The 23,618-nt window shown below is 38.5% G+C and overlaps 1 protein-coding gene across 3 annotated transcripts in view; it reads right to left on the reverse strand.

Annotated features, from left to right (window-relative positions):
- wdpcp (WD repeat containing planar cell polarity effector) overlaps positions 1 to 23,561 on the reverse strand; it is an 87,016-nt gene extending 63,455 nt beyond the window's left edge. The window contains exons 1-3 of one of the 3 annotated variants that reach the window (XM_008428892.2): positions 23,100 to 23,561; positions 3,561 to 3,698; positions 1,929 to 2,013 (exon numbers count right to left, since the gene is read on the reverse strand). In XM_008428892.2, the coding sequence (XP_008427114.1) occupies positions 1,929 to 1,989 (61 nt within the window). In that variant the 5' untranslated portion in view covers positions 1,990 to 2,013; positions 3,561 to 3,698; positions 23,100 to 23,561. Of the gene's footprint in view, positions 1 to 1,928; positions 2,014 to 2,881; positions 2,962 to 3,349; positions 3,429 to 3,560; positions 3,699 to 23,099 lie in introns of those variants that run through there. The other 2 variants (XM_017309196.1, XM_017309197.1) reach the window with 2 other exon arrangements.
- Positions 23,562 to 23,618: the final 57 nt, after the last annotated feature.

Below are 23,618 nucleotides of genomic sequence, written 5' to 3' on the forward strand. Positions count from 1 at the left end.
GCAGGTTTATAATTTTGTTTCGGGTGTCCTTTGACAGCTCTCTAGTTTTGGCTATGGTGGAGTTTAGAGTGTGATTGTTTGAGGTTGTGGACAGGTGTGTTTTATACTGATAACGAGTTCAAATAGGTGCCATTAATACAGGTAACAAGTGGAGGACAGAGGAGCCTCTTACAGAAGAAGTTACACGGCTGTAAGAGCCTGAAATCTTGCTTGTTTGTAGCTGACCAAATACTTATTTTCCACCATACAGTGCCAATAAATTCTTTAAAAATCAGAAAATGTGATTTTCTGGATTTTTTTTTCTCCTTTTGTCTCTCAGGTACATGTATGATGAAAATTACAGGCCTCTCTCATCTTTTTAAGTGGGAGAACTTGCACAATTGGTGGCTGACTAAATACTTTTTTGCCCCACTGTATATATATATAAGGTGTGATTTGGGTCTAACCATGAGGAGATGAAAGATAAAATGTCTGTCGCATGTTTGAGATTGGGGGGTCTCTGTTGATGTGTTCTTGTGATGAATAGTGAGCGTATACTAGATTTCAGGATCCTTGTTAAAAATCAGGATAATGTGTGAATTGTTGTTGTTTAATCTCTCTGTGCAACAAACCAAAGCTGTGGATGAAGAACACAGCATTAAAGCAAAGCAACAAGATACTTTTTCAATCCATATTTTTTGTTTTTAGGTGGACATGAGGAAAGTAAAGATGGTGAGGGTCACACTCTGGCGACCAGGTCTTTTTTTTCTCCATATTTTTCCAAGATAGCACACAAAACACAGCAGGAAAAACAAACAAATAGGGACATGTCACCATCATCTAAGATATAGAGCCTTTCATAGATACATAGGTGCATAGACACACATATTTCCACACAGACAACCTCTGAGAGACACTATCTTTGCCGAAAGCTCAGCAGACTGTGAAAGACAAGACAAAATAGCAGCAAGGTGAAATCAAGAAAAAAAGAGAATTTCCGTTTGACATAAGAGATGGACTGATAGGTGGTTAGCAGAGTATCGCATAAAAACTGCCAAAAAAATCCAACTAAAACTGTCAGGTGGAAAAGAAGACTGGCAGTTTTCTATTGCTTTCATAAAAAATAAAAATAAAAACATGAAGCTTATCACAGATAGAGAAGTTCCTGGGTTAATTTTATTTTTCTCCAACAGCAACCAGTGAAAGATGTTCATAAGTTGCCTATTTTTGTTTCTGTGGCCTCTTTAAGAGGCTCAACATCAAATTTTGTAAATAAAATTTTCGGGTTAAAATGAAAAAAAAATCTATTGATATCAGTAGATGTATATATGAAAAATATTTTTAGAAAAATATTTTTTTTAATATTTATTCCTACTTAAAGAGTTTCTGCGGCAAATGTTGCATTTAGTCAAATTCAGAGCTGGAGTATGTAACTTTTCATTAAAAAAATAATGTCTTTTACATATTTGTTAACACTGCCAATATATCATCAAAGTATAGTGTGAGACAGATGATCTGTGAGAAGAAAAATCAACCTCCTCCGCCTCCTCCATGTGGTTCTACTGTCACCAGCAATAATACACCACTTGGTCAGACATTAATTTTTTTCTCAGTACTAGTACTGAACATGTACGGTTTGTGTAAAAAAACGAAATCGGTAATGTGTTTACCGAGTTAATTACAATTATAAATACAATTTTATGTAGGTAAAAACTGTTCATCATACAGCAATAATCAGACAAGAAAGTGAATTACATAGAGCAAGAGTCAGTGTCAGATTGCTGAAGTAGATAATAAGTGCGTACAATGTGTCAAAACAAAAGTGAGTGTTGACAGGAACTGCCAGAACAAGACCAAGTGGGTTGAAGAAGAAAAGAGACAATGAGACACTTTATAGGAGTCTCTCATTGTCTATAGGTAGGAAGATTGGACATGGTGATAAGTGGCACCTTTAACTTGGAGCGAGTTCTTCGTGGACCATAAGTGCAGCTCAGCCAGGCAGAACGCCATCTGAAGGAGGAGTGTAACCAGAGTCTGCAGCAGGGGACAGCAGGCAAATAAAAGATGGAGAGTGAGTCGGGGCAGTCCGAACACAATCAGACCTGAATATCTTGATGGGAACACAAATGGCCAAGCCTGTTTCAGTAAAAGGGCCAAGCAGAGCATGAACACCAAACTTGTCTAAGGTGGCTTGTAACTCTTACCTGATTGAGCACAGACACAATATAATAGGTAAAGTCCTCAAAATCACCCCAACAATTCAGCATTTCTTTATATCCTGCACTTCCTTTCATATCAAAATGAAAATATGTTTGTACTTAGCACCTGAAATACTGCAATAAATTCTGCAACTTTATAGCTAATCATTTCAACATCTACAGATATGCCTTGGTGTGTCCTCCCAATGTATTCAACAATTACTTGATTTGTTTTTTGAGTTTCCAATGGCCTTTTTATTTTTAACAAATCTCTAATTCGGACATGTCCTTAGTTTTGTGGTCAGTTCAAAAAAAGTATTTATTTATTTTACAATTACCAGTTTTCAACTTCTATGGTTTACTAGGTTTGATTTGATTTGTTTGTTGAACTTTCTGGTGTTCACAATTGTGCACGATATGTGCAAAACAAAGAAAGTAGAAGCAATTATTGAAATAAATTACATTTCACTATTGAATATATAAGTAAATAAAACCCTTGAAACCATAAATTAGTGGGATATTCTGCCAATATTATGAGAACAAGAACAAAGCATAAGACTACAATTAGAAAAAAAACTACAAGACATCACTCTAACAGCTTAGCTACTGTGGTGGCAGTGTCAGGTATCATGCTATATGTCTGCTTTTAGGTTTTGTGAATGTTCATGACATTTTTACCAGAGTTTCACTGAGAAGTAGCTTACTTAATAAGCTCAACAGATGTGCCGTTCCATGAGGTGTTTGGTCATTGCTGCTGGATAGTCTGAAATAGCTGAGGGGTGCTCTGTGAGGCAAAAGCTTGGAAGCTTAAAAACTGCAGCTGCAAGAAAGAGCTGCGCCTCAAAGGCGGCGCTTGGTTCACCCTTGCGTTTTGCACAGCTGAATGGTTGCCATGGAAATTAAAGATTTTCTCAAACACGCATAAAACAATCAAGGCAACACAAGTATGTTTTGATGAGGATAACATGATGGAAAGCTCAAAAAGTTCATTTTTACATAATACTGCCCCTTTAAGCTCCTAAAATGGTTTGTTTCTTTAATTATATACCTTATGTACAGTATTATGCTTCTAAAACAGCAGCTGTTCTTCCAATTCAACCTTTTGTCACCTCAATGATAGATCCGATTATTTTTTTCCTGCCAGACACAGCATGATGTACAAATAAACACACCCAGCGTGTTGCAGCGGTCCTGGAGAGCTGCCACACTTTATTCAGATTTCTGGCTGGAGTTGCTCCGGGTTACCTGTGCGTGTACAAACAGTGCGCAGAGGGGCTGGGTGAAGGGTTGGAGGGGGTTGAGGTTATTGTATACCGTCTTTGGAGTACTAAAGAGACTGCTTTAACATCAAAGGACAGGAGGAGGAGGGGAGGGTACACTTGCCTTCGTTTTCAAAGACAGTCCACAGGAACTGTGACCTTGTCTGCTCTTTGCATCTCTTTCTCTGCTCTCCTATCTCCGTCCCCTCTGGGTGAATACTGAGTGTGAGAACATCTGCTGCTGTTGGTGTTTCTGCGAAACCTAGAAAGAGAAGGGACCTTTTTAAAAAAGAGTGACTGGACATGTGTTTCTATATAAAACTAATATATAGGGGTCCTGTACTATTTTAAATCATTTTTAACTTGCAAATTTTCAGACTTTTTAAAACCATTTCAGGCAGATTTTCACCATTTAATGTATTTGGAAGAGAGATATTTGGATGCAGGCTTTTCTCATCTGCAGTGTGAACCTCATCAAACAAGAAGATTGTGTTAATCAGGAATAATCGTGATGAATCAATTAATTGTCAACTAATTTAGTAATTGATTAATCATCAGTCAATTAAGTAATTGAGTAATTGTTAACTAAAGACCCAAAAAAGGAAATTTTACTCAATTAGAAATTAAGTTAATACTTTGCAAAAAAATGCATTTTGCATCTAACAAACCCAGAACTCCTCAAGCTGCATAGTTTCAGCTTAATCAGATTCAAATTCTGAAAAATTCTCCTTTAGCTCTGTTTGCTATCCAATTGTTAATCACTTAATCCATAGTCAACAAATCGACTTACACTGTGTTGATGTTAAGTCAAAAAGAAAGGTTTGAGCTTGTCACATTTTAATGTTAGAAAAACCTCTTTAGCTGCAGAAGTATCCTTAGCTACAAATAATCATGTTGTCAGGATGTGTGTTTGAGGATGAACGTATTTTTGAATTTGAATTCATCAGATTAATTGACTGATTAATAGATTAATAGATAGAAAAATCTGTAGATTTCTAAAATAATTGTTAATCAAAGTCCCAATAGGAATATCTTTAGGCTATATTAGACATTTTTGTTTTGAAATTTTATATGAATACTGTGGTACTGTGAAACTGTGGTATTCAGGGTTATCACACTGGTCCACAGAAACTCATTAACATCAGAAGGAAAGTATTCACAAAAGCAGTTAAAATTTTATGATTATGAAAAGATCTATTAGAACACTGAGAGGGAAAAGGATGGAAGCAGGCTGAAATCTCAAGAATCTCCTCTCACCAGTAAGCATTTCTGGCCTTGAATGCAGAAATGCGCAGACGTTGCCTGAGCGGCGCAAACACCGGTCACACATGTCCGAGGCCTTGCTTTCGGGCGATGGAGTGACCACATCACAGCAACGAGAGCGATGCGATAAATTCCCGGGTTAGAGAGCTGCCATAAGGTGACTGACACCAGGCTGTCACAGGCTTTTGGCAGTCACACTCACCCTGCAGCACACCCACAAACCTTCACCAGGCTTCAAACGCATTGTCATTCCCTCACCTTCCTGGCTCCAGGTAGATTTGATACTTTTCTTCCCAGACTTAAGTCTCCAACCTTTACATTTTGTCAGTTATTTACTTTCTTGTCTCTGATAAGCCTGTTAACACATATTTAAACTTTGAATTGTCTTTGTTTTCTTTCTCCCTCTGTTCAGTGGGACAAAAATCCTACTATAAACTAGAAAAAAACAGGTCGATTTATTTAAAGCTTTCTCTTAGCTACACTCAACAACTGTTGTAACATACTCCAATTTTTTGCATAAAACATATTTCTTCTAATTGAGACCAAACAGTTGATTATTTTGCCCCATAGTCAATTCTATGGGATTATTTTGTCCCATAAAATGTATACACAACTTATGTGTATAAATTCATGTAAATGTTAACCTGGCTTCACTGTTGGGTGTGACACTGGTACTCCACAATCAACTGGTATGTTAAATGTTGTTTTCCTTTTGACCAATTTCCTTTTATGAGATAAAAGTGTTTGGCTCAGGCAATGTAAACTGGAACTTAATTATTTGCTTTAAAATGACAATGAACATCAAACAATTTTGGAAGTCTTTTTACGCTTCCTGAGTGACTCCATTAAATTCCTGACCTATATCCTATTAAAAAAATCACAGACTGCACTAAAAATCCAGATGTATCTTAGAAAAATAATAAATTTAAATGAACGCTATCATTTCCTGTAAGTGGAGTGATTAAACACCTAGCCTGATTTAGGCTAAGTGAACACTACTGCCAAGAACATGCAATACCTGAGAAATGTTCTGCTTATAAGATAAGTAGCTCCAACTAAAATAACTATAAGAAAACAAAGAGAATAAAAATGCTGGTTTTTAATAGCAGATATTTAAGCTGGAGATGCTGTCTCCGCTGGATTTGGGCTTCATCAAAACCTTCTTGGACTTTTTCCATCCCAGGAAGCGGTGGAAGGTTTTCCTCAACGGCTTCTTGTTTTTTGCCTGAAGTTCGTCCGAGGTACTGGAATCTGCCTGAAGCTTGGAGCCCTGCGAGTCAGACGTGGGGTCGTTTTCCTCCTCCGCAGCCTTCAAACTCTGCTCCAGCAGCTCCAGCGTGTCCTCTCCGAGGGTCAGTGCCTCCATGTCTTCGGTGGTGCTAAGCAGCGGCCTCATCTCGTGGACATTGTTCTGCTGCTCCTCTATGACGGCCCTCAGCTCTCGGATGAGAAACAGATCTGCTAATGCCCGTTGTGCGTGAAATCTGTCCTCTTGCCTGAGATGCGCTTGAATATGCTCTAGTTCTTGTTGAAGAGCAAGGTTCTTTTCTTTCTCTGCCTTGCAGGCGACTTTTAAGTCTTCCAAGTCTCTTAGTACGTTAATGTTGCTTAAGATCTTCTGGATCTCTTGCAATTTTGCTTGCTCAATGTGGGCTCTGCTCTCTAGAAACTCCTTGAACTGATCTCTGCTGTCATTCAGTTCTTTCATCAACATGTCTTGTGGCTCACTGAACATCTTTAAGTTGCTGCGTCTCCCTGATGGCATCGTGTGATTCTTGCGGTTACCTCGTTGCTGGGTTGAGTCACAATCTCCTCTGGCATTCTGGAGAGCTTTGTCAATCTTTCTGATCTGCAGGTGGAGGTGCTCCATCTCCGTTCTCTGCGCCTGCAGCTTGGCAGCGAGCTTGCCGGTCGTTTCTTTGTTGTTCTCAATGTGAGTCTTGGCAGTTTGAAGCTGAACCTTCAGATCCTCAACTTGTGACGCCAGCACCTTCTTCTCATTCTCAGAGTCGTGCAGCAGCTTGGCTAATTTGTAAGAAGGTAAGGGAGGATTCTTGACAGGGTTGTTGTTTTTCTCCTCCATAACTTTAGCAGTTTTCTTCTGTCTCACCTCTGATGAGCAGGTGTTGTATCTGACAGTTGTCTGAAAGTGTTTGTTTACAGTTGGTCTCCATAGAAACCCCAGATGAGAATGGAACCATCTGTCCATGCTTTTGTATATCTTTAAATGCTGCTTCTCAATCACACCATAACAAAGCATTTTACAAAATAATAAAAACATTTTAGTGCATGAAGTAGTAATTGAAATATTTAATAACTATAAATAATCAATTAATCGTTAATTGGAGTATTCAGACTCTAAAAAGGCTATTTACTGAACCCCCCCCCCCTCCCAACATATTCAGAGTACTGTTAAACCCAAAACCATAAAAAAATATATTCATTTTGCATTTAAGATAAAAACAAATTGTCTGTAATATGTTTAAGCCAGAACTCCTCAAGTGGCATAGTTTTATCTTCACATGGTGCAGATTTACTAAAGGAATGCATTTTAGGCAAAACATTTTTTATTTTCTTCCATAAAAAGGAAACTGAATTATTTGTATATATATATATTTAAGGTTTTGTTGGCTCTAGTGGCCTTTATTTGAAGGTAGTTTGACAGGAAGGAGGGTTATGGGAAGACATGCGGCAAATGTCACCAGGCTGGGAATCGAACCTGCAACCACCAGAATGAGGACTAAGGCCTCAATACATGGGTTGTGCTTTTGCCCCTGCGCCACCACAGCACCCCTACTTGCATATTTTAATGTATTTCTAATATTGTGCAAAAAGATTTAAGTGGTTAAATGAAAATCTGTGCAAATTTTTAAAATCCAATTAGTCAATTAATTGTCAGAATAATTGATAAATTAATCAATTATTAAAATATTGTTAGTCAAAGCTCTAGCAAGAAGAAACCTGGGAGAGTTGCCTGGTATGAGTTAAGATAAATACCGTAAGTCTCTAATCTTAAAAGCGCTAACATAAAAAAACAAGAAAACGATAAGGAGGAAGTCATTTTTTCCTCTAAAACTAAGCAGGTAGTTTGCTGTTCAACTCAACACAATTTGTTTATCCTCAAAGGCAATTAAATTTTATTGTGAAATTATGGTGAATTATATAAAGTATTGGGTGTGTCCAAGTTGTTCAGGGGCTGCCTCCTTCAAAGGCCAAATTGGAAGGACAATTACATTACAGCGATGAAGGCTGTCCAAATACTGAAACTGTTACTGAAAATGCCATTTATTTAAGGAATTTTGTCACCAAGTAAAACACAGACAAAGACTAACTTTTTGTGCTGGTTGCCCTGATGCGCCTAACTTTTTTTTCTTAAGTGACGCTGCGAAAACAACAAATTGTGCGGACATATTGGTGGGTAGGACAACTAACTCTACAAGTCAATATGTACCATTCTGAAGCAAACTGGTGCTTTTACCATGTTTCAGTAACAGACTGCATGCAGTAAACAAACTTAAGACTGACACTCTTATCTGTTAAGTGAAAAATATACAAACTCATGTATAAACTAAGCACATATGCAGGAGAGACAAACAGCTTAGGGCATCTATATGTCTACCTTTATATACAAATGGACAGACCAAATCTATAAGCGTAAATTGAAGTGAACAAATCCGAACACAACATTTCTTAAAGAATGAAACAAAATAATGACACCAAGTACTTAAAAGACAAATGTATAAATTGAAGGCTTAGACTAGATACAACTGACTGAAAGAAAAGACCTCCGTGCAAATTCAACTAAAAATGTTGTCACAACAATGAAAGTCCCATTCAAGGGACAATTGACATTGAGGAGGATGTTTAGTTATCTAAGCTCAGAGAAGAGTTGTGTAGCAGTCAGAGGTTTGGTGGTGAAAACATTAAGAAATTATTTTTACCTAGAGCTACATCTGAACTGGCACTGGAATCAGTTTAGAGGAAAAACCCCTTCCTAAGTGTCACTAATGGGTCCTCTGGGACATGTTCAGGTCAAGTTCTTTTTCTTTTCATCCCAACTGTCGGTCTTTCTTTAAGTCGCTCTACTTCAGTGGTTTTCTAGAGGACCTGAGGCAACGCAGAACTCGACCCGCTGTGAAGACCCGCTTTTTCATAGTGGAAGAGTTGAAAAAGCCTTGCAGCGGTGCGCACACTTACACGTGGACACGGATACACACAACACGAACCTTAGCCCAGGAGCGAGTACAGAGAACCTGAACTGTCTCATTAAAAGAAAGAGTGCTTGGCAGAGACGAAGAAAGGGCGGGCAAAGTGGCGCCAAGCAGCAGGCCGAAAACCTTTCATTCACACCGACATACGAAGTCCCACTGGAGCCCACTGAGTCATCAGCCCAGAGAGAATAGAGGTGATGGACACACAGAACAAAATGAGGCAAAGGTAATTCTATTCAACACAGATGACAGGTACAGTCGTCTTTGTATCCATGTCCACATGTGTACATCTCTATGTCTTTTGCAGTGAACTTCAGTCAGCAGAAAAATAAAGCCAGATGACATGACTGCTAGGCAGCGTCAGTGTCAAGAGAGAATGTGCGTGTCAGTGGAGAATGTCTGAATACCTGTGTGTGTAGAAGGAACTAAAAAACACCGGAAGCATTAACTTAAGTAAAAAAAAAAAGACATGGGAAGGTGAGGAGTTGAAAAGTTCAGGGGAAACTCTTTAGAGATAATGATCAAGTTACTTTTTTTGGCTCACTAAGGATAAGTCAAAAGAACACAAGCAAGTCATCTGCAAACATGAAGTGTGAGGCAACAACTAATATTTCAGCAAAGAAGAAAATTACGTCAGACTGAGGCTTTATTAAATTTTTTCCTTGTAAAAATTACAATTAGCATAACGTTTCAGTGGCTCTACAAAAGTGACTGTGGCAGGAGAATCATAAGAACTTGAGGACACCAATCCATACAATTTTATATGATTGGTACTAAATTCCAAATGTGGCATTTATTCTTTCCGGCTCCCTTTATTTTTAATTTCCAGTGCAATCAGTTGCTTTAAGTACTCATCTAATTACTAAATAGCTGCAAAGGTATAGCTCAGGTGGAAGAGTCTGTCAAGAGGAGAGATATTAGTTGTACATTCTTCAAATCTGGCAAGAAAAAAGCCATTGTTGTCGGAAAGAAAAGGAAGTAGTAGTCCCATTTGTCCCAGAAAACACCACCCTAAATACAGCCAGAGCTGAATGGTGTGGGTCAAAGCATTTTCATTGGTTATAGTGGCTGACCTTTGGTTACAGTCAAAGGTCAGACCAGAATCTAATGAAGAATCTTGGACAACACCTAATTTTTTTTGTTCACTGATGTTCCTCATCCAATATAACAGAGTTTGAGCTGATTTGAAGAAAAAAAAAGGACAAGTACAAAGTATTTTTTCAGGGGAGTTGAATGTTACAGCTTTCAGATATGTATTTGTAAAAGATTTTCAAGTCCCTGAGTCATCTTCTTCTGTTTGTTGGTTATATACTAGTTTCTGTTGATTTATTGGTTGTAAAGTAATTGTAACATTATGAGAAAAACCTTAAGGAGTAGGAAGATTTTTGCAAGGTACTGTACATGCAATTCTAAAACGCAGTGCTGAAAAGAGAGTAAAAGATGCAAATCTGTTCCCTTAGTTTTTTTTTCTTGCACTGCAAAAGGTCTCTAAAGAAGACAGACAGAGAGAGACAGAAAGATGAGTGGATCCTCCTTCTAAGCAGATGTGTAAACGTCATTAGAGGAGGTAATGGGTAAAAGAAGGTGGGAAGGGGGTAAATACCTCAGCGACTCTACTAAAGGTATTTACCCAATGCCTGAAGCAGAAACACAAACAGAGACCTTTAGAAATAACTGAGAGCGAGTGGAATTTAGTGAAAGAGATGTTCAGTGGGAAAACTGCTGTAAGGTCTTGATTAGGTCTCTATAATATTGGCTATTTAATTTCTGTATTTTAATTTAAACAGCAATGATTAACTGCTCAACTAATAGGCCTAATCTAGAGAAGTGTTTCACTAAAAGTGAGTATCCACCCTGCAGCACAACCCACAGCCAGGAAAGACAATACTTCCAAACCAGCAGCACAATTGCCGCCTGACTTCAAGGAGTTAGGGGTTTGACCTCGTCACGCCAAAGGAGACTCATGACTGTGGTTTTGTTTATGTTGTTGGAGATTTTCTTCTTATAGACTGACTTGGTGGCCTGTTGTTTGCCCCTCACCTTCTGACAAACACTGGTATAAATACTAAACAAACTGTCATATACACACCACAACAAATATAGAAATGGGTCTGTCCAGACATGCAACAAAGTCTATACAAAGCTTACATTTCTTATGCTATATTTAAATTCTAAAATAAATCATTCAAATAAATGGAGAACAAAAGCTTCTGTTATCTGTGGCGAGACTGAACCTTTCTGTGTGCTACTGTGGTAAATATAAGGCTTAAAAATCCATCATGATTATTTTTATGAATACTAAAAATCACCATAAACTAAAATGATTGTTTACCGAGGAAAAACAGTTGCTCTTGAACAACAGGGATTTTCCTTGAACACAATTTTTTTCTGAATTTTCCCTTAAAATATTTAATAAGCAATTTATAGAAATGTGGCCTCTATAAACACAAATACAAACAGCAATCTAGTGTACTTCAATAATGTCTAAAAGACAAAAGAAAAAAAATAATTCTAAACATAAAAGCTGATAAATTAAATGCAATATCAATAATAAATTATAAATGATTAAAAAATTATTTTATTTTCCTCATCATCTATTATTTTGAAATTGCTGTATAAATAAATTTGACATTGACTTTGACATTAGCCATATATACATTCCAACTTCTTCCACCCTGAGACTCTTGTCCGGAAACCATTTGTCACTACTTGAAACAAATTTTCTGTAGAGTTAGCGCAAATTCATTGTAAACACAGAATGGCAAACTTGTGAGCAAACAGTTGAGGGTTTACACAATCAACATAAACATAGTTATCATTCACTCAGAGTTGTTTGCAAGCCTGAAACACCCACGTTGTAGACTTTACTCAAAGTGTGGAGAAAAAAAAGGTCAACGTTTATCTCGGTTCAACTGTACTGTGCCTGTTTGTGTATAATAGTTTTTCATGTACTTTTATTATTACCATAATATACATAATACCATAAGGCATTCGAAAGGTATACTTTTTCCACATTTTGTCAAATTACAACCACAATGTTTTATGCACTACATTGAAATTTTGTGTGATGGCACAACAAAGTATTGCATAATTGTTAGTGGAAGTAAAATTATACATGGTTTTCTTAAGTTGTCTTCAATAAATCTTGAAAACTGTGCTGTGCCTTTGTATTTACATTTGGGATAAATCTCGTCTAGCTTTTCACATCTAGAAAATGACATTTTTAACCGTTCTTCATAAACTAGTTTGAGCAGTGGTTAGATACATTAACTTTCAAATACTCCCATATAATTCTCTATGTACTGTGACTAAACTCAGATTTGATAAGGCCATTTAAACACCTGAAAATGCTTTGGCTGCCCCACTCCTTACTTAAATGTAAGGATGATTAACAGGCTACAGCAAGATTTCATGACATGCTAAGGAGGAAAACACATAGTGAAGCAGAGACATCTAAAATATGCAAGATGAGGAGCCCTGAGAATAAAGGCTAACAGAAAAACAACAACGATGAAAAAAATTTCTTAAAGACTTCCTGGGCGATTGAGAACCAATATCCACCTTCAGCTACATACACACAGATCCATCAAGAGGTCAGGAAGAAGAAGTCCTTTAAAGTTGTTGTCAGATGCACACAGTGAAATGCAGTCTGGTAAAATGAAAGGTCAGGCTGAACGTCCGCGAAACCTCTCAGCGGTCTTATTTAGCCGTCACACACTCACACATACACTGTCTGTCATCTCCCAAACGACACCGTGACACCTCGAACACTTCTCTGTGGGCAAGAACTCCTTCTGCCCATCTGTCTCTCTGACAGGTTGACGTGGCACAGAGTGCTTGCTGATCGATCTTACTCAAACCAAGAAGTTTGTTCCCTACGATGTGACCTCAGAGATGGATAATGGTGCTAATAAAACTTTTTTTGGCTACTCTCTGCTCTTCCTGAATTCATCAGGTTTATATTTCTCATATTTCACCACTGCAGAGCCAAGCAATCAAACATATTAAATGCAATCATTGAACTATAGAAATTAGACCCTGAAAATGAACAAACAAGAATATTTTTAAAACCAACAAAAACAAAGAAAATCAGTAGTTGGGATAATCTTTCTTTAGCACTTCTGCCTTCATGGTGATGCAAAACGATCCCTGTAAAGTCTCACGTTTGTGATTAAGGACAAAAGTTAGGGCACCTACACATTCCTTATCAAAAGAGTCCATATTTTTTCAGGCAAACTTCAAGAGCTCTCAGCGCTTAGCATTCATTTTAAATAAACATAAAATACAGAAAATCAAGACAGAATTTAAGTATGGAACTTGACCAAAACCAGAAAGTAGTGGAAGAAAGGACACGGGAGAGAAAAAAAGATGAAAGACAAAAAAGTAAATTGAAAGAAAAGTAGAACAAAAAGAAAGTAGCAGAAGGGAGGTAGGACACAAGGAAGAATAGAAGGGCAGTGAAGAAGGGAGTGAAATAAGTATGGATGGATGGATGGATGGATGGATGGATGGATGGATGGATGGATGGATGGATGGATGGATGGATGGATGGATGGATGGATGGATGGATGGATGNATGGATGGATGGATGGATGGATGGATGGATGGATGGATGGATGGATGGATGGATGGATGGATGGATGGATGGATGGATGGATGGATGGATGGATGAGCTGCAACTGCAACCCAGAGCTCTACCAAATATTGGATATGGGGCAGTGCCTGACATCATTGTGCTAATGTCAGTGCTGCTAACTTATACAGCTTTCTTTGGATCATCAATCTTAGCGGCGTGACAATAAAGCTCATATAGCCTCATGCTCTCACTTGATTGAGTTGGATACTGTGAATAATAATAATATCTGTAAAGGAGATTCGCAGTTGCGTGATTTTACATTCACAAACTCGCATTACATTCACTGTAATGAATGTAATGGGAGTCAATCTTTCCTGCCAACAGCCAACACTATCTACAATAACTCTTTAAAGAATTTGAATTAATATAAGTTACATTTAATTTCCATTTGGGATCAATAAAGTATTTTTGAATTTGAATTGACCACCATGCAATGATATGAGAGATACAATAAAAACCTTGAAACTGCAATCCTTGTTGCAACTGATCTTCAGTGAAATTTACTACAAGGACTGGCTGACAATGTGTTCAAGAAGCAAATGCTGAAGACTTTTTGCATCACTCCATAACTTAGAACATTCTAGGGCTTATATTAAAATAAAAATTGACATAACATTAAAGATATTGATTTCAACAATATAAGAAAAAACACAATTCCTTGCTCTCCCTAGTCCCCTGATTAACATTGGGTTTTTTAGTTATCATAGTTGCATGGCGTACTCATTCTTACTTATTTTTTCCAAAGAAATTATGCTTTATTTCAGTCACAACACTTACAAAGAGAGTCAGTTTTGGAGGTAGGCAGTGTCCATTTAGGAAAATTTAAGCAAAATTCTTCTTGTTACCTGCATTAAAGGAGTCAATTAGACTCCTGCTGACATTTGAAAACAGCTGAAATACAGCAACAATGCACATGTTAAAGCACATGCACTCAAGCAAACAAACACACATCTGGCTATTCTCCACCTGTCAGAGAGCCCAAACATGCAGCCATGCGTGAAACTGCCCTGCTCTGTCCAACACTTGTCCTCAGAGTAATGCCATTATGGAACTGAACAAACAAAAAACTTTCAGTGTCTGCTGTGTTGAGCTCTGTTTGCTTTTAAGAACTTCCTATTTCACTATATAGAGAGTCACCTTGGTGATCAGCCCTAAAATATACAACGGTGATTTTTACTCAGTGCTCAGGACAATAGCTGGGCTCTGAAATAATATAAGCTGGGTCAAGTCTTGTCTTGTCAGACAAGAATGAAATAGCAGCTATTTCTAACATTAAAGCCAATAAGAGTCCTAAGATCTCAAGAATAACTATTTATGGGTGACTATTTCAGATATTTAACACATTTTTCTCATCTAAGAAGAGAGAATGGAAAATTGGTCAAGAAAAATGTAAGCTTTAAAGTGACAAACTGTTTTCTACAGAATCCACAATATTCACATCAGAATTCACGCGGGACAAAAGGTAAAAGATCACATTTATATCTGGCATGTGTGATAGTAGTGGCTACTCACAAGCTATGTGGCTCACTCGTTGGTTCAGAGATAAATCTGGACACAGAACAGGACTAGTCCTGTAGATGTCTGGAAGTTCTTCAATTCAAACTCAGAATCAGGTTGTTAATGCATGAAGCTTAAACACAGGTCTAAAAGGTAAAAAACAATAGGAGGTCTAGGAAAGACTCAGTTAGCATAGCATACCATGCAAAACAATTATTTAACCATCCACAGCTCCAAAGACTACTTTTCTGGTTTCTTGCTTGAACAAAAGGTTTGATTTGAGTTTGGTGTCTTACATTCAAAACACTCTGATGCAAAACAGTCCAACGTGGGGGTGGCATCCACTCAGAGTAACTTTGACTAAGTAATAAAATTCAGCTATCCAGCTAAAATGAAAGTTTTTGGAGGTATTTGTGATGTGTCCATATGGAATTGTATAGCTGAGGATCAACGCTCCTGCAGTCTTAAGAGATAGTCATTTGGACCCAGTTTTTTACTCTGTGTGCCTTTTTTGTGTGTGGTTTCGGACATTGAGGTTCTGACGGGATAACCACTAACCACAGGTTATGGAAGAACCACTAGCAAAGAGCTGGTTAGCCTCACTCAGGACTTCTTTTGAGTTTTAATGTTGTTAATGTCAACATCATTGCCAAATTCTGGTACAGCATAGCTATTACATCACTTTTGACTGCAGTGCAGCTGAAATTTCTTAATAAAATGTTTATGTTCTCTCACTGAATACATTTTTAAAAAGCTGGAGGGTTTGTTTTTAAGAAAAACACTCCAAAATTAGAGATAAGCAACCTAAAGAAACCACATACAGTATGTTTAAGGTGTGTGGTGATGATGCAAATCCCAGATGGGATGCAGGTAGCCTCAGGAACGAACACCGTGAAGTAATTCCCACCAACATTCTCTTTAACGTACATTGGGCCCTCCTTTTATCCACAGCTTCCCCATCCTCTCCCTTACATGTATAGGCTTAGAGTTGTCTGGTCGGGCCAATCCTGCAGGCTCACCGTTGGCACGGTAACGAGTGCTATCCTGGCTAACATCTGCTGCACGACCCGGGGCCACTCAGAATGGGCTTTAATCCCCACACAGCCGTGTTGTGGGGGGAAAACATTCTTTTCCTTTTAGACTGTGCAGATAAACAGAGACGGGCAGCGCTGCTGGTAAACCTGCAGATGACCGGCCTCTTGGAAGTACTAGGAATGTTGTCGGTTACGTGACGACCCCCCGCACCCGTCCTCTCCCCGCCCCCTTTTCGTAGTTGTGCCACAGGCCATTATGGCTGTGCAGAGGGCTGTGACCGCCAGCTTCGGCACCAGGTTGCCATCGCTGACCCAGTTGGATGGATTTGGGTTTTGAAGTTATTGAACAGTGATGGGTGGGTTGTGGGGGGTAAGGTTTGTCAGCCAGCCTTGTTATGCAAAAACAACAGTCACATTGATAAAAAAAGAAAAAAAACATATACAACATTCCACTCTCTGCAAGTTTGCTGCCACATCATTTGGCTGCAGATTCAGGAGGCTTGTTGCTGCTGCATTTTTGGTCATCCTTCAGTGAGTTTGGAGTGTGTGGGATGCTGTCAACAGCAGAGGAGAGAGAGTGCTCAGTTGGGACAGTTGCTGCGCATCAACATGTGACAGTTTGGTGCCCCCTTGTGGTCAAAGTCAGGGAAAGAATTGTTACAAAACTGCACGACTACTCACATCAAGAGTCATTCAAAGTCATAACATGACAAGTCAACCACTCATCTCCTCTTCGAGGAAACCAGGCCATGATCCGTCTTCATATTGCTGTTGCCGATAATCATCTTCTTTGGCAGTGACGCACAGAAGAAATGAAGACACCGCCCCGTCAATCAGTCCATCAGCTGCTATGAAATATGTATTTGTCTTAATATGGAGTTTGATTCCATCAAACCTATTTCACGGACCATTTCCCTATGCAAACACCCCTTGAGGGTGGGGGGCAAAGAGAGACTTGCAGGATGTAGTCAAGGCAGCTAACAGTGAGGAAGAGACACACCTCAGATGTCTCAGTGTGTGCGCGTGTGCGTGTGTGTGCGTGTCCTCCAGGAGATTTAATTGAATAGTTCTGCTTCAGTGCCAAGAAGTTAGTTAGTCTGTTTGCAGAGGTCTGTGTTCTTTCTGATTGAGTGTTGTTTTTTTTTCTTTTTCTCCTACACAGCGTGCCAGCACTTGGCTAGAAACAAAGTCATTCTCCGGTTTCAATCACAGACACTGCAGGCACATCAAGCCAGACAGGAAACATTTCACATCCCTCAAGGCCATGTCCTGAAGGTGCCAAAACCATACAGACAACAACTGCTCAAGCAGACCTGTATGGTTCCCGGTGCAATATTGCACCCAGGAAAAGAAATACTTCCAATATTTTTATTTTTGTTAGCTTTGTGAATGCATTCATAATACTTAGCACTTTTTCACATTCTGCCACATTCCAGTTACAAACGTTAACATATTGTATTGGAATTTATGTGACAGACTAACGCAAAATTCCAAATACATAAAGAAGGAAATGAAAACATGGTTTTAAAGCAATACAGCAGCATATCTTTTGGGATGGGTCTCCATCTGCTTTAAACATCTCAAGATTGGAATGTTTGTCTATTCAATTTTTAAAATGGCTCTTGCTCAGTCAGACTGGACAGAGAGTATCTGTTAAAAGCCATCTAGACTTGCCACATTTCCTCAATTGCCACATTTCCAAAGTCAGGTCTTTGAGTGGGCTATCAACTATGATTTCATTAAACCACTTCATTGTAAGTCTAGTTGGATGCCATTGTCCTGCTGGACAGAGTACCTGTGGCCCATTCTCAAATATATTTCGGCCTCCAACAGGTACAATTAGTTCCAATCAATTCTGACCAGCTTTCCTGTTCTTGCTGAAGAAAGGCCGTTTTCCACAACATGATGACACCAGCACCATGTGTCACCATTGCGATGGTGTGCTAGTGGTGTGTTAATTGATAGTTTTTTTCTGAATATAGTGATGTGTTCCTTGATCTCGATGAGGCTGTTTGTTCCCTAGTGTCCTAAAAAACCTCTAAAGACCTTCACAGAACATCTAGATTTCTACTGAGAATAAATTACACACATATGGAGTCAATTTAACAAGTAGGTGACTTCTGAAGGTGCTATTAAAGGTGTATGTAGTGTACTACTGGTACTTCTGGAGGTCAGGGACCATTGTGAGTAGTTGAAATCCATAAAGACTTGAGATCCCCTCTAAAAATGCCTGTAACTCCTTATTTCAATAATTCAAACACAAAATGTACCTTAATATGAATTAATACAAAGAGTGGAAACCATCTTTTCACTACTGCAGAAGTTAAAGTCTACAGCAGAGGTCTCAAACTCCAATATTCAAGGGCCCTCTCCTGCAAGGTTTAGATGTCTCTGCTTCAGCACACCTGGCTCCAGTATTAGCTCATCATTAGCAGAGCTCTGTAGAGCATGGCTCAATGCTAGTGATGCAGCTCAGTCATTCAATTTTGAGACAAAGGACACATGTAAAAGTTGCAAGACTCTCAAGGTCTTTGTGACCAGCAGTCTAAAGTCTTCTGCCAACAATCTTTTGGGGGTACAGCCAATCAGTGCCAGGGGAAATGAATGCTGCTCCTTGATTGGCTGATTTGTAATAGCCAGCCAATACCATGCCAAGTAGGATTGCGGCTAGGTAATTTAGCCACCCAAGCTGTATTTTCTTTCGAATATTTTTGATGTGCAATATGAAAAAAATCCACAAATTATTTTTGCAAATAATTTGGTGCTATTCCACAGAAAATCCAAGACTAAACCGCAAGCGGGGTCCACTATAGTTACGAATTGGGTTATTTCTAACCCAGCAGTTTTTACTGTGTATAAGGCTAAATGAACACATGCAGAGCACACTTTTTAAATATCTATTTATCAAATTTCCTAACATTTTATGTTAGGAAATTTGATTTTGTGGTTGCAGTGTGACAAAAAGTAGAAAAGTGCAGGGACATGAGTATCATAGCAAGGCAATACCCAACACATTTTTCCATGCTTTCTTTTTGCATTATAGTCTTTACAGCTAAATAAATCTGTGATGACCTGATGTCTATGCTTTTTTCGATAGAGCAAAGAAGTGGAATAGTTTTATATGTACTGAAAAAAAAACAGTCATAATTTTGTGAAACAAAGCAAAGTAGTGTTAAAATCCTTTACTCTGTCATAGATATAAAATTTCAGTATGACACTTTGAACTGACAACCGCCAACTTATAATCCCTTATTAAAACACAGTGCTTCTGCTATGGCAACAAGTGCTACAGAAGCTTCTTGAAAGAAAAAAAAAACACCTTTTCCCAAAGGTTGGGAAAAGTGATGTTCGGGTGCTTAAAACTGGCCGCATACTGACACCTAGTGAATTAAGATTGTTACTGCAACTATTGATAAATTTAAAAAAAACAGGTTCACAGTGGGGTTTTGCTAAAACCCAATGTGAAGAAGATACAGTGGGACAAAACTCATCTCAACAACTTCATCAGCTAATCTAAGGCAGGGACATGATGCTTCTAAGTCGCAGGAACATCACAAGGTAAATGAAGTGGTGTCAGAAGAAAAGAGATGCCAAACTGAATGAGAGATAACAGTCACGGTAATGTAATTATCTGCTGGGCTTGTGTCTTTTTTGTGTGCTTTTGTGTTTCAATGGACCCTACAATCTCATTGTGAGCGCTGATAGTCTGTCAGGGCTATTTGGTCTACTGAAGGCAGATAAGAAGGGACGATACCGAGGCCGGTGGGTGCGACCGCCTTGTCTGCCTCCAAGCGCCAGTGTAACGGGGTCACTCAGGTGCTCTCTACAAGGACAAATGGAGGGGTAGAATAGGAAGAGATAAAAAGGGGAGAGTGGAGATAGAACTGAAGAGATGAACAAGAAAAAAAGGAGATGGAGTGGAAAGGGGATATGCTGTCAAACGCTTTTAAGGACCTTTGCCACTCAGAGCAGGAATGTAAATGTTGGTTCTGGGTGTACATGAATGTGCATGATCCATTGCTACACTTTGTACATATATTATCACACACATATGACCTCTTTCTACTTTCTTTTGGCTCTCCAAATCTCACCTCTAAAAAAACACCTACAATGCCGATAGTTTTCCACACTTGCACAAACACAAAGGATCAAGCTAACGTGCAAGCTGGCACCAGATACTATCAGGCGGCCAGCTGCCGTTTCTTGGTTTATTACGATTTCCTTTTTTCACAAAGACAAAGTATGCCTAATCCCCCACATGTCAACCTGACTGTGGAGACTGTCGGAGAGGAAAACAAACACTGTAGTCAAACAGATCAAGTAACATTCACAGCAATGCAGTCATTGCTGTCACATGTCTTAAAGAATAATAACAGACTTAAAGGGATTTTACTGAATGCATTGAAAGCTATGAAATTATGAAAATAGACATTTGATTAATGAACTCTAAAGTTCTGTGTGTAGGTTATATGAGACAAAACACATTATTTTGTCTCATATTACTACTTTCTCTAACTTATCTTGTTTACCTGTAAACAGGGAAGCAAGACAAACATGTTAATCTACTCATTTTATTAATTCAAACATTGTACTAATCACAACCTTCAGAGGATCATGAATAAATCAAGAGTTGGGGGAGATTCACAAGGTGTGGGTCTCCATTTTGCCTTACTGTTCCACAAGTGTTGCATTCCTTGTGTTAGGCCACTCCTAAACCAGGAACATCAGAAGTGCCTCACCAGGGCTGAGGTGGTCCAAAGTCCAGGTGTTAACCAGGACATTTTAGAGCCCTTCTCTGCTGACAAGCTTAATGGAGATGCAAATTCTCTAAATTGTCCCTAGGTGTTTGTGTGTATGGTTGTTTGTCCTTTCTGTCTTTGTGTTGCCCTGCGACAGACTGGCGACCTCTCCAGGGTGTACATCGCCTCTCGCCCGGAACGTTAGCTGGAGATAGGCACCAGCAGCCCTCCTGACCCCATAAGCGACAAGGATGTACAGAAGATGGATGGATGGATGTTAAAAGAAAAAAAAAGTTTATGTGAATTAGCAATGCTTATTATAGCTAACTCACAAAGACTATTCTGCTAATATTGTGCCTTTTCTTTTTGAAATGCTGATACTGATGAAGTATTTAGTAACAGTCAGTCATTTATTCCACTGTACGGAATTTAAGAGTGCTGAAAAAAGATATTGATGTCAATTCAATAATATTATGTTCTGATGTTTTGTTGAGCTAAAAGACAAAATTTTATCTACACAGAGTGAGGAGATAAACTTTCGCTGAGCTGACTTAGAATTGTATGACATTATAGTGAAAGATGTTTCTGCTATGCAAGTTGCTTTTGTGTGTGTGTGTGTGTGTGTGTGTGTGTGTGTGTGTGTGTGTGTGTGTGTGTGTGTGTGTGTTGAGAGACAAAGCATGAAGAAAGGTGAGCCAGGATCCAAAAGAGCGGATTCACATCGTGTCCATGACAATGCCAAAGAAGAACCTTCTTCTGTTCCACTTGATCGGTGGGATTGCACATATTAGGGTAGCTACAATATAACATTCAGATCTGAAAACTGAACTGAACTGAAAACAAATCAATGGAAAAATATACTCTTGAACTTGACTGACTTGACGACTACTAAAAGAAAACATGAACTATTTTGTTCTGGGGCTGCATAGTGGCGCAGTAGATAGTGCTGTTGCCTTACCCCGCCTCTCGCCCGGAACATTAGCTGGAGATAGGCACCAGCAGCCCTCATGACCCCACAAGCAACAAGGATGTACAGAAGATGGATGGATGGATGCTAAAAGTCCATGATGATGCCAAAAAAGAACCTTCTTCTGTTCCACTTGATAGGTGGGATTGCACTACCCGGGTAGCTACAATATAACATTCAGGTCTGAAAACTGAATTTAAAACAAATTTAAAAAGGAAAAAAAAAACTCTTGAAATTGACTGTCTTGACTTAGGACTACTAAAAGAAAACATTTTGTTCTGGGGCTCCACAGTGTCGCGTAGGTAACACTGTTGCCTTGCAGCAAGAAGGTCCTGGGTTCAATTCTCAGCCCGGGGTTTTTCTGCATGGAGTTTGCATTTTCTCCCTGTGCATGCGTGATTTTTCTCCAGGCTTTTCCCCATAATTTAACAGTTTTTATATGTTAAAATTTTAAACACAGAAAACTGTTAAATTACGGGGGGAAAATTCTCCCGGAAATTCCGTAAAAAAACAGAAAACGTACTGGCAGAAAATTACCAAGACATTTCCCTGTTTTTTTACGGAAAAATTTGAAATTAAATATTGTTAAATTACAGGAAACTTCTGATGGAAATTCTGTAAAAAAATAAATAAATAAATAAAAAATGTAAATATCCTGGTAGAAAGTTACCAGGACATTTTCTGTATTTTTTTTTCAGAATTTCCATCAAAATATTTTCCATAATTTAACAGTTTTTTATGTCAAATTTACCAATATTTTGTTAACCCAAAACTGAAGTTCTCTGTCTTTTTCTCTGTCTTTTGTGATATTCACAAACTTTTTTTAAAAAAAACTGGACATTTCCAAATACTTTTGTCTTCCAAACCATTGAAGACACACACACACACACACACACACACACACACACACACACACACACACACACACACACACACACACCAACCCCCCTTTTTAATTGCTGTTATTATTTCCCTAGTAAACTGGACTTACATTAAATATTAAATTAGAAACTTTCTTTAGTTAAAGCACCCACAGATGTTGACTTGTTGTTTTAGATATTTCTAACTCTATAGATAGTAACACCACAATTTTCAGGAAAACAAGTACTATTATTAAATATTACCCCATATTTGGTAATTCCATTTCAGTGTTTAGCATGTCACAGTGTAATGCTATATTACTAAAGAAACATGAAAACAGGGCATTGTAAGACGTTTTTTCTAATAACAATGCACATATGCGTCAAAATGAACACCACTCATACAAGCACAAAAAGTAAAATTCGAGGAAAAGATAAATATAGTCATTACCTTACCTTTGTTATATTCTTGGTATACAGTCAGCACATACTTTTCACCTTAAATGGTTGCAAGTTTCGTCAGGATGTGAACGAGACTTATCCAAACTAATGCCCGTCTCCCACTGAACTTGTTTATATCTCTACGGCTTTATCTTATATGAATAATTTATATTACGGTCACTGCTGTGCCAATTGTTGTTTCTGAAGTCCTTGTTCTGTGTATCCTTCTGACAAGCGGCTAGGCTACCAGCTAGCAGTGCTAGCGGCTTCTACAATCACGTCGCTAAGCAACCACAAGCGGCTCAAAAAGGGCTAATTCTAGCTAGCTAGCTCGCCTGCTATTTTAAAAATGGGTTATTGATCTCAATACTCATCGCTAATGGTGTGAATTCAATCGAATAACAAATGAAAGCATATTTCAACACCGTGAAGAATTCAAAATAATATCTAATTGTTGTTTTCTTGAGTTGAGTTAGCACCTTTCGGTAAAGGCTTAGAATGTAACAATAATAAACTACAATTCCATACATGCTC

Source organism: Poecilia reticulata, linkage group LG15 (assembly GCF_000633615.1).
Source record: "Poecilia reticulata strain Guanapo linkage group LG15, Guppy_female_1.0+MT, whole genome shotgun sequence".
Taxonomy (NCBI): Eukaryota; Metazoa; Chordata; class Actinopteri; order Cyprinodontiformes; family Poeciliidae; genus Poecilia; species Poecilia reticulata.